General features: G+C 35.0%; 4 protein-coding genes across 18 annotated transcripts in view; 2 read left to right on the top strand and 2 right to left on the bottom strand.

Moving 5' to 3' along the window:
* Positions 1 to 186: 186 nt before the first annotated feature.
* Positions 187 to 23,942, bottom strand: Unc-115a (Uncoordinated 115a). 11 transcript variants are annotated; one of them, XM_008199779.2, is made up of 14 exons: positions 23,750 to 23,942; positions 11,305 to 11,706; positions 10,868 to 11,088; positions 8,214 to 8,459; positions 8,048 to 8,116; positions 7,768 to 7,960; positions 7,470 to 7,709; positions 5,198 to 5,423; positions 4,988 to 5,151; positions 4,199 to 4,296; positions 2,088 to 2,157; positions 1,745 to 1,785; positions 995 to 1,195; positions 187 to 944 (listed from the first exon to the last, which is right to left on the bottom strand). In XM_008199779.2, the coding sequence occupies exons 1-14, from the start codon at positions 23,751 to 23,753 to the stop codon at positions 831 to 833; spliced, it is 2,289 nt and encodes a 762-aa protein (XP_008198001.1). In that variant the 5' UTR covers positions 23,754 to 23,942; the 3' UTR covers positions 187 to 830. The 11 variants fall into 11 exon arrangements, with proteins under 11 accessions (XP_008198001.1, XP_008197998.1, XP_008198000.1 ...); XM_008199776.3 differs by lacking the exon at positions 23,750 to 23,942 and adding an exon at positions 19,478 to 19,718; XM_008199778.3 differs by lacking the exons at positions 4,199 to 4,296; positions 23,750 to 23,942 and adding exons at positions 4,437 to 4,510; positions 19,478 to 19,717.
* LOC135265271 (uncharacterized) lies at positions 15,340 to 17,709 on the top strand. Of its 5 annotated transcripts, XM_064354665.1 has the most exons (7): positions 15,358 to 15,562; positions 15,621 to 15,998; positions 16,051 to 16,183; positions 16,245 to 16,436; positions 16,490 to 17,133; positions 17,197 to 17,273; positions 17,329 to 17,661. In XM_064354665.1, exons 2-7 carry the CDS (start codon positions 15,659 to 15,661, stop codon positions 17,344 to 17,346), a joined length of 1,404 nt encoding a protein of 467 aa, XP_064210735.1. In that variant the 5' UTR covers positions 15,358 to 15,562; positions 15,621 to 15,658; the 3' UTR covers positions 17,347 to 17,661. The 5 variants fall into 5 exon arrangements, 2 of the variants coding, with proteins under 2 accessions (XP_064210734.1, XP_064210735.1); XM_064354664.1 differs by having other exon boundaries at positions 15,340 to 15,562; positions 17,197 to 17,709; XR_010332919.1 differs by having other exon boundaries at positions 15,340 to 15,562; positions 16,054 to 16,183; positions 16,490 to 17,709.
* On the bottom strand, positions 17,654 to 19,368 carry LOC135265312 (uncharacterized). Its single transcript, XM_064354666.1, has 4 exons — positions 19,105 to 19,368; positions 18,859 to 19,052; positions 18,099 to 18,808; positions 17,654 to 18,034 (listed from the first exon to the last, which is right to left on the bottom strand). Coding segments are annotated over exons 1-4 (1,269 nt in total). The 5' UTR covers positions 19,106 to 19,368; the 3' UTR covers positions 17,654 to 17,670.
* Positions 23,943 to 24,040: 98 nt separating the features above from the next.
* The window catches only part of Vps13D (Vacuolar protein sorting 13D), a 33,537-nt gene continuing 31,770 nt past the window's right edge, over positions 24,041 to 25,807 (top strand). Inside the window, exons 1-5 of the mRNA XM_015983563.2 lie at positions 24,041 to 24,267; positions 24,483 to 24,634; positions 24,681 to 24,871; positions 24,924 to 25,106; positions 25,158 to 25,406. Coding sequence (XP_015839049.2) covers positions 24,538 to 24,634; positions 24,681 to 24,871; positions 24,924 to 25,106; positions 25,158 to 25,406 — 720 coding nt within the window. The 5' untranslated portion in view covers positions 24,041 to 24,267; positions 24,483 to 24,537. The remainder of the gene's footprint in view (positions 24,268 to 24,482; positions 24,635 to 24,680; positions 24,872 to 24,923; positions 25,107 to 25,157; positions 25,407 to 25,807) is intronic.

Raw genomic sequence — 25,807 nt, 5'->3', positions numbered from 1 at the left:
ATTTTTTTTATTTGAAAGACCCAGTTCTTTTGAACAATTTGTAACATAAAAATTTTGTATCGGTCTCGGTTTTGGAGTGAAAAAATAATTCAAGTCGATGTGTCAAAATTTCAGGCGTTTGCCCATTTAATATTATGGGTGGTGGTAAAAAATGTCTTAAACGAGTGGCTATAAAAAGTAAACAAGTCGTATTTAAAAGTTTTTTATTTATCAGAGCAATTATTAACAAATCTTAGATACCTAAAGCTTTAAAATCGTTATTTTATGAGAATAAATAAATAATTTGTAACAATAGAAACACTCATGAAAATGAATTTGGGTTTAAAACAATATACCAGAAATAAAAGGTACCACAAAGTCCTTGACAGCACTAACAAATGTACAAAAGAATATACGACTAGCCCAAAGCAATAATTAAAGCAATCTAAATGCCGTTTTTATAAATAACTTTCAACTATCTTAGCACTACCTAGTTATACACTTATCCTATAGAAAAAATATCAATCTCTGAATATAGCCAATTTGTCCTATGATTAAAAAATTGTTGAATCTTCCAAGATACTCTTTTTCACCAATACAATACAGATTATAATAGTTCAAATCAGTAGAAAAATATTGTTTTTTATCTAGTTGGAATAATCCGTAAGGAAACCAAGAGCTACTCTAGCACATTTCGCAGAAACCTTGTCAACTTAAACTATGGCGAAGAATGATCCAGTCGGTAAATGAATCAAGGAACACTCAAAGAAAACCAGTTACACATCGCAGTGTATAGCAGCCTTAGCGTGGTGGTTTAGCACTCAAGCAGCATCTAGTAGCACATGAAGAGTTTAAAACAAGCGAGCTCTACGTTTTAGTTCGTTCCTGCGCCATTGGGGTAGTCGGTAGAAGTCGGTCCGCGAGACTTGGAAAATCGCCTCGAACTCGGCGTCCGACAGATGTCGCTACAAAAAATTCCAATCATCTGGTCACAAAATCGGAAAAAGTATTTTACCTCAAGATTGCATCTGTCGACATCAGAAGGCAGTCTGTAATTAGTGATCACAAGCAAGTGGTAAGGGTAGATTTTGGCCGGTTCGTTTATCAGCATCGTGTGGGCCATGTTTGGAAGGGACCGTCGCACTTGTGATGAGTACCCGCCCGGGTAGCGCCCCAGGGCCCCCATGTAAGTCGCCGACACGGGCATTTCGGAATTCTAGCACACAACACAGTTACGAACAAAAACCGAAAACTGCGCCACCACCAATACAACTAACCGGAAAAGCAACAAATTATGCACAGGGGGAGCCCCAAGACAAGCAGAACGCTTCCTTGACTCACCCCCAAAATTTCACCGGAAATATGAACAAAAAATTGTAACAGTTAATTTACTTTTTTTTGCATATCGTGCCTGAATATAAGATGACAAGACTAAATAAAATAGAGACAGAAAACACAAAAACTTAAACCACAGGCTACCACAGTCACTCAAAAATAATTACTTTTAAATTTTTTTAGTTGGTTGTAAGAAACTGTATTTAAACAATTTCGTGGTGAAAAGTTTGGTGAAAATGTGGCTATAAAACTGTTTTGTTGCTGGATGTAACCTCAACCAAAGATTATTTTACCTTGACCCCAAACTAACTAAAGGCAAATAATAAAAAACGAGAAAAAGTGTATTATCACAGAACAAAACGCTTGAAAATTAAGAAGCCGTTATTTGGAGCGTTACACAGAAAAGTTAGATAAAGCATTATTTACATACCAGAGCACGTCTTTCAACATCCGTGATGGATCCAGTGGAAACTGAAGAAAAAGCATTAACTTAACATTCTAGCTTATAAAATATGTATTGGAAAAACTAGCCTAGAATTTCGTTCGGTACAATCGTTTCGATCGATTTCGGACGCAAATCATGCATAATAAGCAATACGGTTTTGAAAAACAACCAAAGAGAAGTAAGCAGCGTATTACTCAAAAAAAATTGTTAAAACTTTTCTCTCGATCCCACCAAAGTCACCCGAGTTTTCGGTGCGTAAAAATTTCAGAAAATGTGTCAAAAAGCCGCTTAAAAGCCAGTTTCTACTGATAAACGATGAAATACTTACTGTCGGATTTTCCACAACTGAAGTCAGTGCTATGGGTTTTTGCACCCATTCCGCTAAACGAATAATCGCCCTGTGAAGGAGGAACGTAATTAAACATCCGAATTTCCCGATTTTCGAGGGATTAGAAACACACAAAACATGCGATGAATAAATACAGGATGACAGGACGACATGACTAAGCTAGAGAACGAGACACGAAAATTTAACCAGTTGAGGGAAAAACATGAAAAACCTTCATATGAAGGGTGAAGCTTTAGACAAATCAAGTGACATGACGAATTCACAAATATCGGGTGTTCGAAAAAATACCAATTTTCTAAACCTTAAGGAAGGAACCAACGTGAAAGTCTTACGAGTGACAGAAAAAAATTCCGAAAATACAACAGCTAGTTTCATTAGTATACGAATATTTCTTCTTTTTTTAGTAGAATTTATCAGTTGATTTATGATACAATAACCAAAAACAATTTAAATCACTTCAAAATTTCATTATCAAAATAAAGGAGAAGTTCTTTTTCAATTACTTATAGGTTTAGAGCATGTAGTGCAAAATTAATATTTTTGAATATCTGACAATTTTGCAATGTTGTAACAGTAAGCTAATAAGACTCTTGTCCCCGTTTTTGTAAAAGTCTTTCTAATTATTCTTAAGTATTGTTTCTAAGATTTTTTTTAATCTTCTTTGATTTTTTTTAAAGATCGGAAATCTGAACTTTTCTTTAAATTGTTCCTGTTTTTTTATACATCCATCTCCAGATTTTCTTATAAATTCTTGAGATGCCGCTTTACTATGATTTTCTGAACTCTACTCAAAATTATTTTATAAACATTTCTTTCCACTCTCCTAAGTCTCTTTTAGACTGAGCCTTTTCAAAATCCGTTTCGTTTAGAATTTTTTAATTATTCTTTAGTATTATTTCTGTACTTTCTCTATATTTTTCTTAAGATTATTCTCTGAATTTTTTAGGTGTGTTTAAATTTTTTGAATTATTTTGTAATAATAATATATATTTGGTTACGACATAGCAACATGTGTAAACCACGTCAAATAGTATACTGCAGGCGGTATTCAAAATTCCTTTATAACCACTTCTTTCTTCTACACTCTACAATTTCCCTTTTAGATATTAGTCTGCGTCTTCTCGAAATTCTTTTATATTTTCATTTAGAATTTTCCTAAATTACTATTTAACATTGTTTCTCTACCTACTCTTCCCTAGATTTTTCTTAAAATTATTCTCAAATTTTTTTTGAGTTTGAGATCTGGATTTTTGTTTAGATTATTTTAAATTCGTCTACAGATTTTTTATAAAGTTTTCTTCTTTAAAATTACTTTTTAATCAAAAAAGCAAAATTATTTAATAAATGCTTCTACAATTTTCTACATTCTTCAAATTGTCTTTTAGACTTTAGACTTTGCATCTGTTCAAAATTCTTTTTTGGTTTTTGATATCATTTTTAGATTATTTTTCACATCGTTTCTGTACTCCGTACTAGATTTTTTAAAAATTTCTCTTCGATTCTTTGTTTGTTTTTGTTTTTTTCAAGATTATATTCTTTAGAATTTTTTCTACACTTTCTCTACGTTTTTCTTAAGATTCTTCTTTAATTCTTCTTTAATTTGAAAATTTGAAATCAGGACTTTTCTTTAGATTATTTTAAATCCGTCTCCAAATTTTTTATAAAGTTTTCTCCTGTAAAATTATTTTTATTCTGCAAAACTATTTTATAAACACATCCACAATTTTTCTTATTATTCTTTAGCATTATTTCTGTAGAAAACTTAACATTCTGAAAATACAGTTGACTAATTCTAACAACTATCCTTATAACTATTAACAAATTATTTTATGAGGAATAATATTCTCTAAAATTTTTTTACATGAACTTAGTTTTCAAATAATCTAATTGTAGTTAACGGTTATTTTATAAGCAAATAATGAAAAATGAAGGCTAAAAAAAAATCTATTCGCGATTAAAATTAAGACAGGTGGTGAATTTTGACCGCGTTTTTCTGCGATATAAAGTTTGAACCGATTTTTCGTGCACCCGATACAGTTTCAGACGTGCACAACGACCAATCACGAAAGCATGCCTAGGGTCGCACTTACAGGAATCTGCGGATAACTACCCGCCGATGAACTGAATGTATGAGATCGAGGCGCCAAACCATAACCCGGCTTAGGAACATGTCGCAGAGCGCTCACAACTGCGCAGAGGGAAAGTGAAAATACACAAAAAATGACACAATGAAAATGGAAGAGCGTGTGAGACCGCATGTTGTGTGTTTTCGACGTTTGCGAATTTATCAAAATTCGGAAACGTCCCCTAAACTAACTCACTACTTACATATCCGTTTCTAGCAGGCAGTGTCGACGATTTTAACCCGTAACCTGGTCTAGGGACACTTCGCAATGATGAGACTACTGTACAACACGCAAAATAATAAAATGCAAAATCATAAACAAAATCGTGGCTATTTATAAGCAAAACATGCAAAATTTGTTACAATAATTGGTTTTAAAACTGAAACAGACGCATGCCTGAACGTTTTATTTGTTAAGATTACGAATTCGTAATAATTTCCCGACATTCACCTCTCACCTTTCTAGTAATTACCTGCCAATTGAAGCTAAAAACTCAATTCGTTTTATGTAAATAATTTTTTACACATTCTCACACCGTCCCCTGAGGTCCCGATTTCTTACTTTAAATTAGCGAAACTCTTCAGACAATCAACTAATTAAATGTTAAACAGTTCATGACAAGTGCGTGGGTGTTGCAATTACCATCCGATCGCCCCAAGTGCTCGGAACATTTACATAAAAAACACCCACTCACTCGCACCTAATTTAAAATAAGAAAATTGTGTTCCGTTGCGTGTACGTACTCGCACTTACCGTTATAATTTATGGAGCGTCCCACCGATGACCGGCCGCTGTATGACCGGTCATAGTCGTCCTCGTCGAAGGGCTTGGGGTGGTCCATATTCCGCGAAGGACTGGCCCCGATCGGGTTGTCATATCTCAATCTGTACGCCGGTTCTTTGTTCGCCGAAGGTGTCCTGGAACAAAACAATGAGCACCTACCTACTCCAGTTATGTGTGTACCTGGAGGCGTTCCGCGGGTCTAAATGGGCGGCCTTCCATTGGCGCAATTTCTCGCGGTCTTTGACGTCTTTGAGGAAGACTTTTCCGATGCCGCTGGATATTTTGCTCAGCTCTTCTTCTTCCTTCTTCAGCTTCAGGTCTTCGATTTTCGGGGCGCTGGAGTCCACCTCGTCCTCGTCCGAGTCGGGCACGCCTTTGTACGAGTCGGACCATCTTTTCCGACGTTCTAGGAAAATGTTTAGTCAAAAAAAATCGGAGTTTTCCATTAAACACTTTTTTTTATTTTCTGATCTTTTCTAAATGGTTTGAAAACGGTTAATATTAATCCACAAACCAGCGTTAAAACCAATAATTTGCAGCAAATTTATTATTATTATTACAAATCCATTGCTTTTGAAAATACAATTTTTTTCAAAATTAGTGTTTTTATTACAAATAGAAGTAAGCAATATTTTAAAAAAGTCAAGTTTCTGTTTTTTTTCAGTGAAATCAAACCGATTTAAAACCGGCGAGTTAATATGGGTTTTATTTTATATTGAAAGTCAAAATTAAAAGGTACAAGCGGTTTAAACTTCGTAAGAAAATAAAATTATTTTTCTCGAAGAAAATCAGTTGATCCAGTCTTAGTAAAAATGGGTATTTGCTTTTAAATTATTTGTTTTGTTAAATAATCTTAAGATCCACAAAAAACGTTGTTTTTATTGACAACCGGATTTGGTTAAATTGGTATAAAACCAAGATAAAAACTGCAAGTAAACAAGACATAATTAGATTGTTTCAAAAACCGATTTTATGACAAACTGAATTTATTTCAAAGAAAGTAATTTTTCTAATCCACGATTTATTATTAACTTAAACCAATTCTAATCTGGAACAACGGCTTACCAATATTTTTGACCTTATTGTTACGTCGCACGCGTTATTTTCAAATAAAATGATAATTAAAAATTATAACACTGTTCACAATTAGAAGAAGTAACTAATAGTTCTTTTGTAGATTAAAAATCTATTTCCACAATTAAATATCTCAAACCTTGAGATTTTAAAACAATTAAAATGAATAACAACTTCTTTAACTTTTTGCTTCTTAAATTAAGTAAAAAAAAATTATAAAACCAATTGGGAGTTAATTATTCCAAATTCACAATAAAATATCTTGTTTTTGTTAAATAAAGCTAAGAAGCGATTGAAATGCTGCAGGTTTTCTTTAACATCCAGTAATCTTCTAACTTTTTTGAATTATTTATAAACCAAAAAACTAAAATTAGTTCAAAGATCCAAGATCTTGTAAAATAAAAGGGAAAAAGGCTAAATAACGATGGATATTTAGTAAATTGAACAGTAAATCCGATTTTTTGTAAACTAAAGTCGGTTTAAGATCAACAGAATCAATATAAAACTGATCGAAAATATTGGGAAAAATGGAAAATTGTACTGTTATTTTTACTCAATAATAATTAGTAATCGATATTAAATCGATTGTTATTTTTGTGGATTTTTTTAAGTTAGAGTTTTTTTTCTTCCTAGAATTGAAATTCGTTTAAATGCCCTAATAAAAAAACAAAAACAATTGGTTACTGACATCAGTAGAAGTAACCAATTTTTTAAGAAAAACATTTTATATAGTTATTAAAAAACCAGTGTCTGAAAACCATGTTCAAAATGATTATTTCTACAAAATAAAATATATTTAAAACTTATGGCTAATCCATAAACTTTACCATAAAGGTTGAGTCAAGTTACAGGGTTCAGGAGGTTTATATTTTTATGGAACATTACAAGAAAATAATATATATCTTCAATAAAAATAGGTTAATTTATTTTATTAATCCAGTTTTAGTACAAACAGGTAAAAAGATCGACTAAAAACATTATATAGGAAAAATCAAAACAGTAATCATTTCAAGCCGATTTAAAACAAGGTATTCTTATGGTTTAAAAGCTGTTAACCACCTAAATAAAATAAATAAAAAAATAAATAACCAGAAGATTCTCAAATTGAGTAAAAAATCTATAAGATCAATTATTAGAATTCAGTTTTTCTCACAAGGTCACATCAACAAAAATTTTAAAAGTACGATAGTTCCCAGTAGTAAAAATTCATGTCTTCAACTTCATAACATAATCTTGTCTGTATTACATAAAGAATAAAAATTGTGTTCAAAAAGAAAAATTTGATTTTTCCAAATTTTCAAGCTAGTCTCAAGCAGCTAATTTTCCGATTAAAATCCAATTTATGGTTTCAAATTATTTTAATTTTTTTATTAGTTACCTGGGTCGGTGTAGGGGTAGGGCGGCGCTGGAAAATCGTCCCTTTCGATTTTCGGTGGTTCCCCGGGTTGTGGCGGTTTGGCAGCCGGGAAATGCGCTAATTCTATTGGCTCTTCGTTATTCATGTGCGGCGATTTAGGCCTTGGTGTTTCACTTCTAATCGAATCAACTAAAACTTTCATCGCTGACCTCGAACCGTGACTTTTTCGGCCACTTTGACTTCCCCTTAACGAATTTTGGGCTGGAATTTGAATGATTTAACCTATTTTGTCATCAAACTTCGACCTGAAGTGACTCACAAGTCGGTCTATGGAAATGTGGCGAAGTCGGAGCCTTATCATAGGGATCAATAGGTCTGCGTAAATACCCTAAAGTCGGTTCTTCCGTAAGGTAACTATAAGTATAAATTCTGGAAATATCGTCGGCTAGAGTCGCTGATTTGTTATGCTCTCTTAATATCAAGCCGGGCGATGGTGTTCGGTAACTGAAATGCTGCGAAAAAGCGCCAATGTTTCAATACGAACAAGCCGGAAATCACGACACAAAATAAGGGTCGAGCAAAAATAAAATGAAACAAACCTTTCTAGACATGCTTGTGGGACTGTATAACGAACCGTTCAAGCTAGGGGTGCGAGAGCGCATGGAGAACTGTAAAATACCATGCAAAAAATAAAACTCTACCACAACGGACGGCAAAACGAAAAAACTGAGGGAACGTAATAAATGTGCAATGAACGAAAAATACCTGCATTTCGCTCACTCCGGAACTACTCATTCTGTCGAACTCTCGCACAGAAGCATCGGTGTCGGTGCAGTGGCCGTTGGGCTCACCTGAACCGTTCAAAATTTGGCCGTTTTCCGTGGGGCCGGGGCCGCAGCGCGGGTGCCAGATGGCGCCCCCTTGGAGGTACATCTCCTCGCCGTCCCCGAAGGGGTCCCCGCATTTCGTGCAGCGGGCGCAAGTCGGGTGGAAATGGTGGTTATCACCAGCCTAAAAAAACAAAAAAAAATAACATTTACATTTGTCTTGTAACCGAGGATTTCGTTGGACAATAAAAGTTATTATTATTGTTAATAGGTTGTTGTTTAACTTTTGCATCCTTTGGTTAAGGATTCAATTTAGTTAATTAGCTCACAAATGCTTCTAAACCCATGAAAAAAAGGCAAAAGAACACAACTTTCAATGTAACTTGAAGAATTTGCTGCGAAATTATTCAATTATTTTTAAACCTTTTTAGAAAAATTTTGCAACACAACTATCTTTAACACTTGAAAAAATGCAAAACTTGTTCCATTTTCGCAATTTCTCGGTTATTTTTTGACAAAATTTCGCTAAATAATTTCGTTTCTTGTTCAAAAAATTGTGCTAAAACTCGAAAAAAGCAAAAAAAAAAGAGAAAATACGTTATGTGAGTAATGCAACAGCGTTTATTTCCTGCTTTAACATCAGATCTCTTAGCTCACAAACTTTTGAAAAGGCGCTTTCAACCTAATTTGACAAATTTGCTGCGAAATACTAATTTAATTAATTTTTAACATTTCCAGGAAAAAAATGCAAAAATTATTCCATTTTTGGATGAATTTGGTTATTTCTCGATTAGTTTTTGACAAAATTTCGTTAAATAATTTCGATTTTGGTTAAAAAAAAACACTAAAACTTTTGAAAAGAGCAGTTTATAAAACAGCCTTGTGAGTAGTGTAGTGCAACAGCGTTTAATTAGGCAAAACTAACGTTTTTTTGAACCAATTTCTGGCTTTTCGACTTTTTTTTTTGGATAAAAGTATCAAAAATAACTGCATTTTTAATTGAATAAAGTGATAAACAGTTATGAAGAAGAGAAAAATATAAAATTTTTGAGACATTTTTTTTCGGTTTTAGCAATAGAATTTCACAAAAAGCTTAGTTTGTAGCTCAAAAATGTCTCAAGCGGTCAAAAAAGGCAAAAATAACACTATTTGGACGAATTTTTGGGTAAATTTACAAAGTTTTGTGCAGTGTTTCGGTGAAAAACGTTCTTACGAACTCGAAAAAAGTAAAAATCTCTAAACCAGTTTGGGTTTTTTGGCTTATTTTTGAAGAATTATTCAATTTCTATATCACATAATGCATTAATTGCATGATTTTTTAAACAAGTTGGTCATTTCTCGGCCAGTTTTTGATAATGTTGCTAAATAATTGCGTTTGTGGCTGAAAAATGTTCTAACAACTCAAACAAGTTGCTTTATATGACTGGTGCGACAACATTTTTGAATCATTTCGTAGCTTTTCGAGATATTTTTAGGACGAAAAGTTCCAAAATAATTGCGTTTCTAGTTGAACAACGTGCCAAAATTCTAATTATTTGGTTATTTTTTCCTTTCGAATAAACAGAATCAAGCAAACTACCTAAAAGTTTCGGCCTAAGTTATTACATCGCAAATTATTACATCCTCAGACCGTTTATGCAAAATTTAGCGAAGACAATACGTTTAAAGTATTGAAAAATGCAGTTCTTTCTACTTTCGAATCACTTTGGTCACTTCTCAGTTAATTTATTCGACGAAATTTTGTATTTTTGAACGAAAAATGTGCTGTAAAACTCTAAAAAGAAAAAATAATGTCGTTTTTGAGCCACTTGTCGACTAAATTTAGTGATTATTCGACTTGTTTTTGAGACATTTCGCGAAACAGACGTCATTTACAACCCAGTTTGGTGTTTTTGATCCGGTTTAGCGCAATTTCACAAAAAACCTGAATTTTTAACTAAAACGCTCCAAAAAAGCAAATATTTACGAAAGTCTAGCTCTCTCATCTTATGGCTTGAATATAAAAAAATATGTATAAATTGGACAATAACTATTGGTAAGTAATGAAGTCTTCATAGGAACTTAGGAAAAAAAAAACACTCCACGTAAAATTATGCCCAAAAACAGGAAATTGCAATGCAGTATCGCCGCAGTAAATGTCAGTTACTTTCCTAATTTGTTTACAAATGACCAAATCTATTAAAACCCAACTCTCCAACTTCAAGCACCGTCCTTCACATCAATTGAAAAGAGGATGTTACGATGATTCAGAATTAAATTTCCAAAACGATGCGTAACACCCGTATAATTCAACTTTCATTCAAATTAAATAAACGGTAGTTGTACCGACAAAATTTCACTTTCTCCCATTATGAAACCCGTAACCTTGAACAAAATTTGTTGTAATCACACAGCGACTGTTGCATAAAGCCACACATAAATTTCTTCGGACAAAGAACCGGCTTCAGTGCTATTAAAAAATGCTTTTACTTTCTCTGCATGGTTACACAGGCACCGGCATTGCCAGCGAACTGCAGACGAAAAAATAACAGGTGCACAATTCTAAGTGAGATCCAAAAATGCGAAAATTAATCTCCTAGTCAAATCACCCACCTGAAGCACCTTCCCGCTGATGTATCTGCTGCAGTAAGCACACTTAATCCCGAACTGCTTCTGGTAATCCCTCTCGCAGTACGGCTGTCCATTCCTCCCCATGTACTCCCCGTGCAAAACCACGCCACAAGTGCCGCACTTGAAGCACCAAATGTGCCACTGCTGGTCTAACGCCACCAGAGCCTGTCCTTCGTTCAGTTCTTTGCCGCAGCCGGCACATTCTGCAATTTTAATCATGATTGAATCGCCGAAGAGCGAAAAATCCAATAAAATCGTATCGCATTTTGCGCCGATATTTATAGGAATGACGACAGTTTGGTTATCGTCGCGATTAGAGAATTTGGTGCATGTGTGGAGCGAGCTGTAATCTTAATTGAAAATAACGGAATCTGGGTGCAAATCAGTATTTTGTAGTTCTAAACTACTTCAAACCTTACCATTGGCATTATTACTCGTGGGGCTAGTTTTGGGCGTCCCGTCCCGCACCGGGATCTGAACACATTTTTGGCAGAGTATCTCCTTCCCCGTGTAGGTGACTTTTTCGTCAGGTGGCGGCTGCCGGCACCGATCGCACGTGAAGCACTTCTTGTGGTAGGTCTTCCCCAGAGCGGTCACCACCTCGCCCTCGACGTAGTCGTGGCAAGTGGCGCATTTCGTGCCGAAGTTCCTCTGGTAGTCGGCCGTACAGTAATAAGCACCGTCTTTGGAGAAGAATCCGCCTTGGGCCAGGGAGTTTCCACACACTTTGCACTTGAAGCATTGCGTGTGGAAGTACTTGTCTTGGACGCGGAGGACCTCGCCGGAACACTTCTTCTTGCATGCCTGGCATAGAGTTTTACCTAAACAGGAGGAAATGGGGGATTAATTGGTTTCCGGTAAGGCGGCGATTTCCGCATCAGAGTGATAAAGTAACCGCGACGAAAATAAAACAATCAGGGGACAATTGGACTTGATTGTGGCTGTTTTAATGATGCGATTGCGTGCATATTAACAAGAAGAGTTTCGAGGGCTGAGCCAGACTGTTAATAATGAAATAATGGCAATTTGTCATCTATTCGTAACGTGACAAGTCCTGTGATTCTCTCAAGAGGAAAAAACAGCCGTTTTACGGTCAATATCGCTTGGGAAATTTGTTTAAATCAATTTGCTCACAAGACACGCGCTTGAACATTTTACCGAAGCTCAGAAATCAAGTCGAAGACCATCAAAGTCAACATTAATGGAACCGACAAACTTTTGCTGAATATTAACAAAGCACTGACTTACTTTACTTTGGACTGAGGAAGATAAGCAAAATTTTATAAAAGAAAGTAAGTAAAATAATTAGTTTTAATTGAGGTTCTGAATCCTATTTAGATGTTTCATTTGATAATAATAATTCAGTCAAACACATCTTTTACTTTAAGTTATCCCAAAAATTAATAAATAAAATTGAGTACAGTTATGACAAATAGCATGCATCGGTTTGCATCGTTTCTTTCAAAATATCACTACACATAATAATACAATTAAATTACCTAATTATTTTTAATTATAAAATATTTAAAAAAATCTGAAAAAAATCGCACGTTTTTGAGACACAGTATAAACATAATTTTAGTAAACTTACCCTGTACAAAAAAGTAATCCTCAATAAAACTTCAGAATTGGTAAATTATTTCATGAAAATACCTTATTAGTTATTACTTATTTTGAAATAAACATTACTATTATTATTATTATTATTATTATTAACGAACGGTTTATGCGCCAGTTTGGATGAAATTTGTTAATCTTAGACAATTTCTTGCTTAAAAAGTGGTTGAAAACGGCTTATCTTGTCCGGAAACATCGATTTACAGACGATTTTTTGTTTAAAAACAAGACAAGTCTAGTAGAACAAACGAAAAAAGCTTTATTCTAGCTCAAAAGAAAGATTTATGCACCTGTTTAGAAGGAAATAATTAATTTAAACAATTTGTTGTTAAGAAAATAGACAAGTTTTTGAAAAAAGTGCCTAAAAACAATAATTTGTTTTTTTAGAAACATTGTTCGCCGATTTAATTTTTTTGAGTAAATTGCAAACAAATACAAAAAATAAAAAAGAATTTATAATTTGAAAATTATTAAGAACTTTACAATTTTCTTAACGCTATTCGATTTTCCAGATGATTCTACAAAGGCAAACATTAAAATGATTCTACTTTTTTAAACATTTATTGATTATTTTAAATATTTCTAAAATTGGAAATCCTGTCGATTATCTTTTATTTGAAGCGACTATTAATGAAGATATACGAAAAAATCTGACAACTATCTTGTAAGTACCTACTTGTACAGCACATTTGTCGAAATTGTAAAATAAGTATCTTTTTTGTACATATTATGAAAGCCCATAAATGATGATAGGTAATGTTTTAATTATTATTTTTGTTATAATATTTTCTCTATTCTCCATTTTTCGTATTTTTCACACGATTCTTGTTTAAAAACAAGATAACTCTTGTGAAAAAGCTTTATTCTAGCTCAGAAGAAAGATTTATGTACCGGTTTAGAAGGAAATAATTAATTTTAAACAATTTATTGCTTAAAAAATAGAAAAGTTTTAAAAAAAAGTGCCTGAAAACAATAATTTCTTTTTTTTTCTAAAAAAACATTGTTCACCGATTAATATTTTTTGAGTAAATTGCCAACAAATACAAAAAATAAAAAAGAATTTATAATTTGAAAACTATTAAGAACTTGCCAATTTTCTTAACGCCATTCGATTATCCATAGCATTCTACATAAGCAAACATTAAACTAATTCTACTTTTTTAAATATTTATTGATTATTTTAAATATTTCGAATGTTGGAAATGTAGTCTTTGATGCGACTATTAATCAAGATATACGAAAAAATCTGACAATTATCTTGTAAGTACCTACTTGTACAACACATTTATCGAAATTGTAAAATGAGTGTCTTTTTTGTACATATTATGAAAGCTTGTAAATGGTGACAGGTAATGTTTTAATTTTAATTTTTGTTATAGTATTTTCTTTCTTCCCAATTTCTCGTACTTTCCTTTCTCTATTAATTTATTGTTACCGTTCTACATCTTTTCTTTGAAGAATAAATAAGGTTACTGAGTGAAACTTTTACGATTTTTACCGAAATAAAACAATACTGCCAATTAAAAACGTATTTTTAATAAATCTTATTAGAAAAGAATTCTATAGATCCTGGTTTATTTCAGCCGTTCGAAATCAATTAATTCTTATCAGTTCGCGGTGTCAGTATGATAAATGGTTCCTGATAAGTGCCAAACACTACAATATCCGTAATCCTATTAATATTTTTCAGCCCACAGCTGAAACTTTGACTACGAGTCTGTATTACAAAATGATGTAACGTCCGGCTCTGGCTCCATACATATTTTACCCGAGTTTGTTTAAAAGCCAACACTAGAATTTATAGTCGCTTCACGACTCTGCCTTCATAAGGTAAATAAGACCATCACGTTCAAGGATTGCAACATAACGTAATTAATTGTAAAAACCGTGTTAACCCAGAATTTCGGAACAACTATTTTCACCGGCGATTTAAAATTATCCACACTAACCCATTTAGCCGGAATTTTTCAGAAAATGTAAAACCTGGACAGACGTACACAGACTAAAAATACACCGAAATGTTTTCATTCATGAAGAGGATATAAACATGACTTTGTTGAAAATCAAGGACGGGACGCGAATTCGCGACAATCACTCGCTATTTTCACAAGACAAATCCGCACTGGATTCGGCCTTAACCTAAACCCGGCGATAATTATTGTTGAACTATTAACAAGCTTTTGCTATAATTACAAATTACGCAGCTACAATCGACTAATTAGAAATTAATTTCAAAAATAATTGAAGTTTTATGTAAAAACTTCATTACGCAGATTATCTAATTGCAGGAAAAATATGTCAGTAAAGCCGCATCAACTTTTTCCATTGGTGTCCATTAATGGAAACTGACTCAACGTTTAAAAAACTTATAAATTATTAATTAGATTAGTAAAAGCACCGGTCGGAAGATCAATATTTACAGATTTAGGATTCTAATTCACATTTCCAGCGGATTCATTGCTAAAAATAGATTAATTGGAACGAATTGAATTAAACACATTTTGATTAATTTGTAGGTGGAATTTGGGTTAACGAGTTTATTATCTGGGAGCGAAAAATTGGATTTCGACCGAAAATTGGAATAATGCTGTTTAAAAAAATTCAATAATTTCTGGCCGCACTGGTCTACTTTTGCCCATGCCGTGACCGTCCACAAAAAGGAATTTAAAAAAGCATTCGACGAAGCTAATGTATTCAGCCGTATTACGTGTCAACTACTTTAACCTCTTTTAGGAGCAGAAGGGTCAATTAGCATAATTCAATTAACCGCTTCTCCCAATTTATTAAATTCGATAAGTTTTATTTATCAATTTTGTTACCACGCACGCGAACTGACTCAAAGCGTAATACGCGCTATCAGTGTGACGTAGACATTTGAGGTAGGTCAGCACCTTAAAGCTAAACAATCGCCATTTTCAATGCTTTTCTTATGGGCATTTAAAAGTTTTTCGTATTTCTTTAATGCTAGAAGTGTAGGAACATTACTTTTACAGAGAAATGATAGCTATGAAAAATGCAATGTCGTTTCTTAAAGATTTTAGCAACTGAGCTAATATTTCTGTAAGTTGAACACATAAATCCTTTTCTAACCTAACTTTTTTCAAACTTCAAAATTCAGTTTTTCTTAATTTGGACATCATATTGATGTAAATTATTATGTGGCCTTTTAAAACTGAGGGAAAAATGGTTTGCCACACTAATGACATTGGATTTCTTCTGAATGACGAATTCATGGGGTGCAACCGGCGCAACCCCAATAAACGGGTTGTTTTCTGTCCCCCTCCCCCATCACGAGGGATGAATAGCAGGTATACGAGGGTAGAGGGTTCAGGCACATACATGGTTGAAAGTAGTACGGGTTGTGAGTTCTGTGCTTCTTTCGTGAGTGTCTTTTGTTATCGTGTTTTTTCCGATCGTTCTCCATATCTTCGTGTTCTTGAATTTTTAAAATTCTGTTTTTCCAAGACATTATCTCATTTTTGTGGTACATCATTAGGTATGATTTGTGAATAATATTTTGTTGCGATACTTTGATAGTTCATGTGTAGTAGGTTTTTACATCACAACTATGGGAATGTGTTGGGCTCCAGATTGCAAACACTATAGTACTCGCGATAAATGCCATTTTTTTAGTTTTCCTAAGTCGGGAAAAGAACGAGCACTATGGAAAAAATTGTTGAGGTAATTTTTAATAGATGTTTTGATATTAATTTTTAATTGCTTGTTTCATTGTTAAATGTAGAAGAGATGTAGAACCCGGACCAGGAGCCTACGTTTGCAGCTGCCATTTTCGGGATGGAAGAAAGGAAAATGGTCCTGAATTATTTTTGCACAATATCGCAAAAAGAGCCTATTTTCAAGTGGAATCTCCAGAAAAAAAAAAGATGAAAAAACAAGGACTCCCTTCTTGTTCTAGTTCCGCTGAATCATTAAGGTAAAAAGTGAATCCTAGTTTTAAATTGATTTACAATTTGATCATTTGAATAGTGTTGATATACCGGAAGAAACAGTACCATCGACAATGAATTTAGAGGAAGTGCCATCGACGTCTACAGCCGTAGTTGCAGCACCAGCAGATATAATTCAAGATGCTCCGTTAGAATCTATGGGTGTGCAAGCACCCTTGGTGTCACATGCGGCTCTTGAAGCAGAAATGTATTTTCTCAAAAAGGAAAATGCTGAACTTAAAGCAAAAATACAATATCTGACAGTACGATTTTGCTATGAAAATGTTCAAGGAAATGACAAACTCATTGTTTTATATACCGGTCTTCCCAATAGCCAGATTTTCGAAGCATTGTTTCACTTAATCGAAAAGTTGGACATAAAATATTACCACAAATGGACAGTCCAAAAGTTAACTAGAATTGACCAACTCTTTTTAACCCTAGTAAAATTACGACTCAATTTCCCTCAACTTGATTTGGCGCAACGCTTTGGGGTTGCCCAAAGCACAGTTTCTAATATTATTTTAACATTTGTCCATGTAATATATGAAATTTTATATAAACAGTTTATGACGACAATGCCTTCGCGCGAAAAAAATAAATCTTGCTTGCCAACATGTTTTAGCAATTTTACTAATTGTAGAGCAGTTCTAGATTGTACCGAAATTTTCACTGTGGTATCACGTAAGTCTATGTCAACACAGAAATTAACATATAGTACTTACAAACATCATAATACTTTCAAAGGGCTAATTGGAGTTGCACCCAATGGTGTCATCACATTTGTAAGTGATTTATACGTGGGATCAACTTCTGATCAAAAAGTTGTTTTAAATTGTGGAATAATCGACATGTTAAAAACTGGAGATATGATTTTAGCCGATAAGGGATTTTTGATCCAAAATATTCTGCCACCAGGGGTCACTTTGAATATTCCACCTTTTTTATCAAATGTCCAATTTACACCAGAGCAAGTTAAGTGTACCGAAAATATTGCACGTGCAAGAATACACGTCGAAAGGGCAATACGCCGATTAAAATGTTATCATATTTTAAATTTTTTGCCAGAGTCTTTGTGCCACTATGGAGATATTGTTTTTAAAGCGACTGCCGCTTTAACAAACCTCCAATTTCCATTAATTAAAGAGGTAGCAGAATTGTTTCAGGATTGTGATGATTAAAATAATGTAAAATAAAAACCATCTATTTATATACAGTTTATTATTGTGAAATAAAGGAAATATATTGGTCAAGATAAAATTCTTTTAAAATATTGATATTTTCTGACCACCCCGGATCTTTTTCAATTTGAAATATCTCTGTGCACTTTGGTGTCCACACGACAAAGTAGCAGATACTTCGACCAGTGATGTGCATTTGCCCCTGTACTTGGTGGTAATAATTGTGATTGCTGTTAAGATTAATGTCCTCATTTTCATCCCTCCAATAAAAATATTTTTTATCCTTCAGGGCTTCAGACAAACTGTCAGTGTCCCTATATTTATATGGGCATTTAATTTCGAGAATCCCATCTTCTTCCACTAATCCATCAGGACTTGCTCCCAAAAAGCCTGATTCTTCCAACCTACAAAAAAAAGTAATATTACATTATTCATCTAAGTTATACGTGTTAATTATTTTCGACCTACCAAAATCCCGTCTCTTGGACTTTAAGATTCGTCGCTTCTTCAAATTCTCTGAGCGCTGTCTTCTCGTGGGTCTTACCCCACTGCACAGCAGCAACCCTGTCAAGCGAATAGCCTTCCGCCAAATTTTTAAATAAAGAGGGTGGGAATCTTCGTCTACTGCAAGCAGATAGTACCATGCCAAACCTGCTGGCCGTTAAACGATGTTTCCTTGCTACATGCCAATTTTCGTTAACATGTTGGCCCCGAGTGCACGCCTCAACCAGTTTAATGCGTGCCTCATCTATTCTGCACTTCTCCAAAAGAAACTTTTGTTTGTCTATGGCCTGCACGTATTCTAAGCTTTGTAGAATTTCTTCGATATCTGCAATAATTTTTCTGGCTTCTTCACTTGCTTCTGGTCTTAGGAGCCAAGTGAAGCCCACCACATTCGTGACGCCTATTTCGGCACGGAACTGAATAATTTCGTCCTCAGTAGAGGACCTAGACAGTGCCGTATAGTTTGATAATTTCGGCTTGTAAACATCAGCTAACTTAATGACTTCTGTTTGTGGTGTTGTTTTTGATGGGGCACTCCACTGACACTCAATGTCAGTAGCACTTACATTATAATGAGCATAATATAATGCTGCAGCCATATGATGGCAAGCCACGTTGCCCCTTGGGCAGGTACAATGTGCCGTCTTAACCCCTTCTTCTAGGTCATATGAAATCTAAAACACACTTTGTAGAAGAAATGTCTAACAGTTAAATAAATACAAACCTCCACAGTATAATTTAGCTTTTTCATGCTCGGTAGAACTTCTGCAGAAATTCTCATCGGTTGTACTGTGCCATCAAACCTAAATTTGGTGACGTGACCGCTGGTAAAAGCATTTTCTCCCCGAACTAAAAAGCGATTACCGTCCCCAAAAAATTTCGCAATAAAGTGAAACTTAACAATGTGCTTTTCTGCCACTAAAATGCATAAATATAATAGTTTCTCAAAGTATAATTAAAGCTTACTCACTTTCTCACCGACAACGTGGTTCCCTGTATTCTTTTATAAAGTTCGTATTTTCACAAAAAGTCACTTCTAAATTAAATTAAAGTCTCTAGTGGCACAAATTACACCCGCTGCAGCTATTTGACACGTTATTAACGCACAAACACAACCAAAAAACCGAAAAACGTATTACACCACATGTAAAAGACTGGTTGTTTAGCTTTGAGCAACTGACCTACCGTAATAAGAGTGGGGAGGTGACGTCACGACTGATAGCGCGTATTATAACTTTGACACAAATAAATATTTCAGTACACAAAAATAAATGGAATTATTTGGACAATCCAAGGTTGCGGTACGTCACCGTCGTGCTATTATTCCAGACCTTGGAGCTCACCTTTTTTCAGCTTCTTTTCGGCTTTGAGGCGCTCTTTCTCGAGGGCGGCCAGCTTTTTCTTGTCAAGGGGCGGCTTTTCGGCCAGGATCAGCTGCTCGCTGGCCACTTTGGCGTCGCTTTTGTTTTTGCTTTTCATATTTTTCGACACTAATTACACATGTACCGACTTTGCGCGCTCCGAACAGCAGGAAACTCTCTACTGAAAGCAAAAGCACCGACTGAAGCCCCGATGATGATGACTAACGAGTCGAACGGGAGTGGAGAGACGTGAGTGCAGCAATTTAAATTGTCAAATGTTTGACCGTTCATTGCACGCACGATGGTAATTTTAGTTTTACCTTTTGAGAAAAGTGCGGCCAATGTCTTGGCTGCCCGTGGATTGGATAAAAATATGGAATTGATCGCTGGAAGGTTGCGCTATTTTCGAGTGCATAAAACTGTCGCGGTTTCGACGAATTTGGAACGGGCGTTTTGCTTGGCTGGGAGTTCAATGAATGTGGGGTTTTGTTATCAATATATCAAAGTTTGTTTTAGGAATAGCGGATCTTGTGTACATCGCTGACTAAGTATAGTGCTCTAGTTCATTCACACAAATCCATCAACAAACGATTTTATAAAATTGTCGGGGTCGTAACTCAGAGAGAATTTAAACAATGATGAGCGGTTTACTTTCGCCAGAAATGCCATAAGTTATTAGAATGACACTTATTGTACTTCCGATGAAAGTACCTAAGCAGAAAAAAAGTGAAAATGTGTGGAGACAGGACAAAGTCGTCAAGAAATTAATTCAAACACCAGAAACCAAAAACTGGAATTTTCCAATCTATAAAGTGCAAAGTCTTTTCAAAAATATTTGTTTGTCAGCAAATTTAATCGGTTCAAAATTTTCTGATATTTATTTATTTTGCTTAGTCCTAGAAGACGGGAAGATTTCCACTGTTTTTCGTCCGAAAATAATTCCAGAAAAAATATAAACTCATAAATTTCCGGAAGTTTCCAGATGGAACGGAAATGAGATCTGACTGAGCATGTTTCAACAATTTTTACTCAAAAACCGACAATTCTGTTTTTTTATACTTTCACAAGTTTATTTCAACCATTTATTTTTTATAACAACACAGTTTTGGAATATGGTGTTAAGACAGTCAGGATGTTGTGTTCTCTCCCCTTATAAGAAAATAAGGAAGAATTTTCATCCTCGTATATTTAGTCATTTTCAATTTACTTTTGCAGAAGCCCAGACTTTTGGTTACAGAATAACCAACGTGTCTGATATTTAAACACAGTTACTTAACAAGAAAGATCCTTTCAGTGATGTAACGCTTTTGTAATCTCGGATGAAACTATGAGACAAATTTAATCAGCAAATAAATCATCTCTGCGAAAAAATAACATTTATTCTCACTTTTGCAACTCTCGGCGTTACATAACACATCCAGCAACAAAACTTCCAGTTGCTTTTTAGCAAATTACGCTCGAGAAACCTTGAAGTTTCCAACCTTGACTCCTCGTCACAAATATGTAAATTGGAACAAAAAGTCGCTGGAGTTAAACCCAACTCTAATTATTTTTATTACCTCTGAACCGATCCACAGAACCCAATTAGCGGTCGCCCAAAAACGAATTGGAAAACAACAATTCGCGAGCACCTATCGCAAATGCAAATATTTACCATCAATGACGTAACTTTCCGAGTCATTTCTATTTTTACCGTTTGGACAACAAAACGCATTGAAAATGTGGGAAGACCTCGACGATGCTGCGGTTATCATCTTATTAAATAAAAAAATAATAATAAACGATGAGCAACGCGTTCGTCGGAGCGAAAAATTAAATTTGATAAAAAATTGTACGAAAGTGGAAAAATTGATTTTCGAACTCGAGTAACACGACGGGCGGTCCTTCAACCAGGAAACGACACAACTGAGGTAGAAAGTGATTAACAATCCATCGGATGCGAGCATCTTCGACATGAAAGTGAAAAGCGGGTGATTCACGACGACAGGTAGACGACTTGTCCTCGGCAGGTTTTGTTACAGTTATGATAAAGAAACGGCGATAGAAATGCTGCAACCCACGAGTTTATGTAACAGAAAGAGGCCACCTACTATCGCCACCAAACCAGTTATCTTTGCCCACATAACTTTTGCTTGTTGCACCGATCTTTATCGAAAGATAAATTGATATTAATTGCCGAAAATGATGTTTTACGCGAAGACTTGGCCCACTTCCAAGTTCCAAACAATCTTATCAGAAAAAAGATAGGAAGAAACTAAAACACATCAGTTAAATATTTGTCATGCCATAAATCATCCGTTGGCAATTCTGCACAATTTTAAAAACTCAAATAAATTATTATTAATACTGGTGGTTTTGACTAACCGTTTCCATAAATTTTAATTGGAAAAATGTTTATTACTGAGTACACACACACTTATTACAACCACTGAAACGTGCAGAACAAATGTTCTTTCTGCAGCAGACATAACATCTTCCAACCTGTTCCAGACAATATACATTTTCAAAATACGCATTTTGCAAAAAGAAAGTAAAAATAGGTACATCTACTGACTAATCCAAAAAAATTTATTTAACTTGCTTTATTGTCTGTCTGTTTTATATTTTCTGAGCCAAATTTGAGAGAGTTCCTGTTGTCCGAATGAATTGAAATTTTGCATACTTACGTAATTTGCGTGACCATGCAATTCTATATTGATAATTACCCCCTACAGGGGTGAAATAAGTTGTTGAAGTTTTAGATTAGGTTAAAAAAGGGCCATACCGCATCTTATACCAACATAAACGGTATGTAGGACATTATGATGTCACGGTATATATATATGTGTAAAAAGCGCAAAATTCACTATAAGTTCGGGCAATTCTCGTAAAAAATAAGTTTTATCGAACGTAGAATTTGCCTATCAAAAAATCTCTTAAATAAGCCACGTTTCTTTAAAAAAGTCAGACGATTATGTGGCATTCATTCAAGAAAAGAAGGATAATTATTCAAAAAAGCCAGATTGAAGTAAGTCAACTAAAAAACTGCTTTGCAATTTGTTGCATAAATTAATTTTTTTGATACATTCTTTTGAAAAGTACGCTAAATTGAACAATTTAAGTCGGAAATTTTAAATTTAGCTCTTTTTCTGATATTTCACATCGATTCTCTCAAAGTAAGCAATAAAAAATCAACCCACTACTAGAGACATTCTCAACATAAACTTAAAAAACTTAAAACAAAAATAGTGTAGGAACAAATAGTTAAAAGAATAAGTAAATAAGATAAAGACTCCTTATCTATAACAAATAGTACACCTTATCAAAGGTAAGTAGACAAGTTTACATAAGAAATGGAGCCATTTTTGAATATAAATAAATAAAATCGGCCAAGATAACCATTGTCTGAGTCACTGTAACATAATTTGAAAACAAAACATAAAACAATGACACTAAGGTCAGCAAAATTTATAATTAGAGTAAACTACGACATTTACATGATATAAATGATGCAATCAAGCCAAAAAATCACAAACCTATCAGTCAATGTACCACAATGTAAATTTCCAAATCAGGAGTAGATATTATCATTCAGATCTATAGAAAGTGAAATTGGAATATTAAAGTCCAAAACGTCTAGTAGGCTCGGTAAATGTGACATTAACGCCGAGCCTACTTGACTTTTTTGCGATTTTTTGCCAAGACAAGTTAATTACGTTCCGCATCTCCGTTTCCCGACAAAGTCGCCGTAAAAACACGGTCCTTTTTCCCTCAGCCACTCTTTCAATATTCATGTTTGAATTAGCCTCCTTTGAGGCAGAGCTGGCACAGAATATCCGCATTTTGAATGGCCATTAGGTCATCGCGATTATCACAACGAAGGTGTTTTTGTATAATCAGGAGGGTCAAGGTTTGTCCCGTAATAAAAACGCAATTAACGCCACAATCACTCCCCGACCATAAAATATGGAATGGCGGGCGAGGGCCTACCCCAAGAGCAATTGAGGGTCGCCGTAGTAACAAATTTATCGATCTTCAGGCGCGTTTTGCCCAAAAAAAGCAATAATCGAGACGTTATCAATAAAACTCAGACGAGATCAAAATCAATGTCTAAAATTACCGCTCGCGGGGGGACATCGCGGGGTGTTTAACAACGTCGTTAAGTGACGGAGATAATGGCATGACATAATGATTTACAATAAACACGTCCAAAGGACAGACACGAATTATGCAAATAATCAGGAACTGGATAACCAAACACCGGCTCCAACTCACCCATTTTCAATGAAGGTCCGCACAACAGCACCCAATTAACACCGCACACGAGTCGCTAATGGCAAAAGTGCATCGTTCATTTAAGAATTACGCGAAAAATAGAGTTTTTACACAAATTTATAAAAAACTTGACATTCACGTCAACCTAAAATGGGCGAGACCAAATTATTAGTAGTTTTCGTATTTCGTCACTGCGCATTTATGGCAGCACCGGTGCGAAAAGCAGCGGCGGGGGCGTCACATGACCGAAAATGCAGCCACAAATCGGGCTTTTTACCACATTTGAAAAACAACCTCCCAATTATCAGTTAATAAATTCACGGGTTAGGTGTTGGAATCAAAAAAACGCACAAAACTTGTGATTTATTTCCGTCACTAATGTGTTGCGGGCGCCGCCTCTGGGCGTCCGTCAAGATCGCAGCTGTCAAATCTGGATTTGTCAAAATTCTATTTTGAAAATACGTAAAAATATTATCAAAAGCGATTAAAGCCCACCGAATAGCCCAGCCGTTATCAAGGTACTCACTTTTTGCCAGTTTGCATCCATTTCAATAAATTAGCGCCATTTTTTCGAAGCCAAATTTTATGTAACAAATTCACGTGAGGGGTTTCTGTGTAAATAATTTTTTTGTGCGTGATTAGAGCAATTTTTGAGTGCTGGGACTAGAACTATCTGATAAATCTCGCCTAGTCGTTGCACTATCGATTGCAGTAAAATAACGGTTTGTCATAGGTTAAAGTACTGTTATGTGTTTGAATCCGGTGCGATCTTTGAACGCCTCCCGAAAATGTTGGAGGGTCTTGCAGCATGGGTTCTGAACAATTACCTGGGGAAGTACGTGGAGAATTTGAACACCGACCAGTTGAGCATTGCGTTGTTGTCGGGTAATTGTTTTTTTGGGAGAATTTGGGGTGATTCAGGGGGTTGTAGGTAAGGTCGAGCTTGAGAATTTGCCCCTCAAGAAGGATGCATTGCGACACCTGGGACTACCCATCGAAATCAAAGCTGGGTTCATTGGGAAAGTTAAGTTACAAATACCTGTCCGGCAAATAAGATCAGCGCCTTGGGTCATTGCCATTGAACAGTTGTACTTAGTTGCGAGCCCCCTGCCAGTGGATGAGGTAACAACCATGCCTTTCTGGCCCCACTTTGACCAAATTAATTGCGCTTTAGTGGGACGCAGAGTCCGAAGAACTGGCGGCGCAAGAAATCAAATTAAGTGCTTTGGACATTATTGAAGCCAGATGGAGGTTGGAGACGGAATCAAGGGACTCCTCGTCTTACTATGCTTCTAGTTACTCCTCTTGGCTCGGTTTTGGGGCCGGTTTAGTGTCAGATATAATAGAAAACCTCCAGGTTTGTGCCATTTTCGATCATTTTTTTTACAGCAATTAAATATTTTTTTAGTTAAAAATCCAAGATGTGCACATCAGATACGAGGACAGTGTCAGTATACCAAACAAATCCGTGGCTTTCGGGGTCACCATGGAGTCGCTTTCGGCCCAAAGCTGTGACGCGAACTGGGCCCCCGGTTTTTCACACTGGGCCATGGGAGCGGAGTCGTTTAAAATCTTAGAAATGCAGAAATTTGCAATTTATTGGGTTGATTTAGAGCCGAGTCAGTTGCTGTCAAGGCTTGGGTTGGGGGATCTCGCGGTAAGTGTTGTGTAATGTTTTTGTGATTTTGTGATAAATAAGTCACAAAGTTGTTATTGTTTAATTTGTGGAAATTCGGGTTTCCATTGGTTTAAAAGCAGCAAAAAAAATTACAAACTGATGTTGAATGAATAGTATCGTTTATCTCTGTGCTTCGAGTAAAACGGGCAAAAAATTACTCCAACAAGATAGTAGTTTTCAATGAATTAATTGAAGAAAATATTTATGAATAATATCGTGAAGTAAATTCTTATCTCTCTACCTCGGATTAAATTGGCAAAAAGTCTGCACTACAAAACAGTTGTTTATTTTCAATGAATTAATTGAAGAAACTATTTACGTTCATTGTCACTAGGTCAATTTGTTATTTACGGCATTGAGGCGTAATTCATAATAAAATG

The sequence above is a fragment of the Tribolium castaneum genome, chromosome 2, assembly GCF_031307605.1.
Source record: "Tribolium castaneum strain GA2 chromosome 2, icTriCast1.1, whole genome shotgun sequence".
Lineage (NCBI taxonomy): Eukaryota > Metazoa > Arthropoda > Insecta > Coleoptera > Tenebrionidae > Tribolium > Tribolium castaneum.
Note: the sequence above shows the minus strand (reverse complement) of the source record. Positions and strands in the feature narration are given on the sequence as shown.

Bases quoted from the DNA above. Each gene is read 5' to 3' on its own strand.
- LOC135265271 (XM_064354664.1), top strand. From the start codon at position 15,659: ATGTGGCCTTTTAAAACTGAGGGAAAAATGGTTTGCCACACTAATGAC. The intron at 15,999-16,050 runs GTATGATTTGTG...GTTCATGTGTAG, and splicing joins TTTTTGTGGTACATCATTAG to TAGGTTTTTACATCACAACT. The intron at 17,134-17,196 runs GTAAGTCTATGT...ATACTTTCAAAG, and splicing joins AATTTTCACTGTGGTATCAC to GGCTAATTGGAGTTGCACCC.
- LOC135265312 (XM_064354666.1), bottom strand. The intron at 18,809-18,858 runs GTTTGTATTTAT...AGTGTGTTTTAG, and splicing joins AGCTAAATTATACTGTGGAG to ATTTCATATGACCTAGAAGA. The intron at 18,035-18,098 runs GTAGGTCGAAAA...TTTTTTTTGTAG, and splicing joins GTCCAAGAGACGGGATTTTG to GTTGGAAGAATCAGGCTTTT.
- Unc-115a (XM_008199776.3), bottom strand. From the start codon at position 19,613: ATGAAAAGCAAAAACAAAAGCGACGCCAAAGTGGCCAGCGAGCAGCTG. The intron at 8,460-10,867 runs GTGGGTGATTTG...TTGTTTTTTTAG, and splicing joins TCAGCGGGAAGGTGCTTCAG to GCTGGTGATAACCACCATTT. The intron at 7,961-8,047 runs GTTTGTTTCATT...GCTTTTTCGCAG, and splicing joins CCACAAGCATGTCTAGAAAG to CATTTCAGTTACCGAACACC.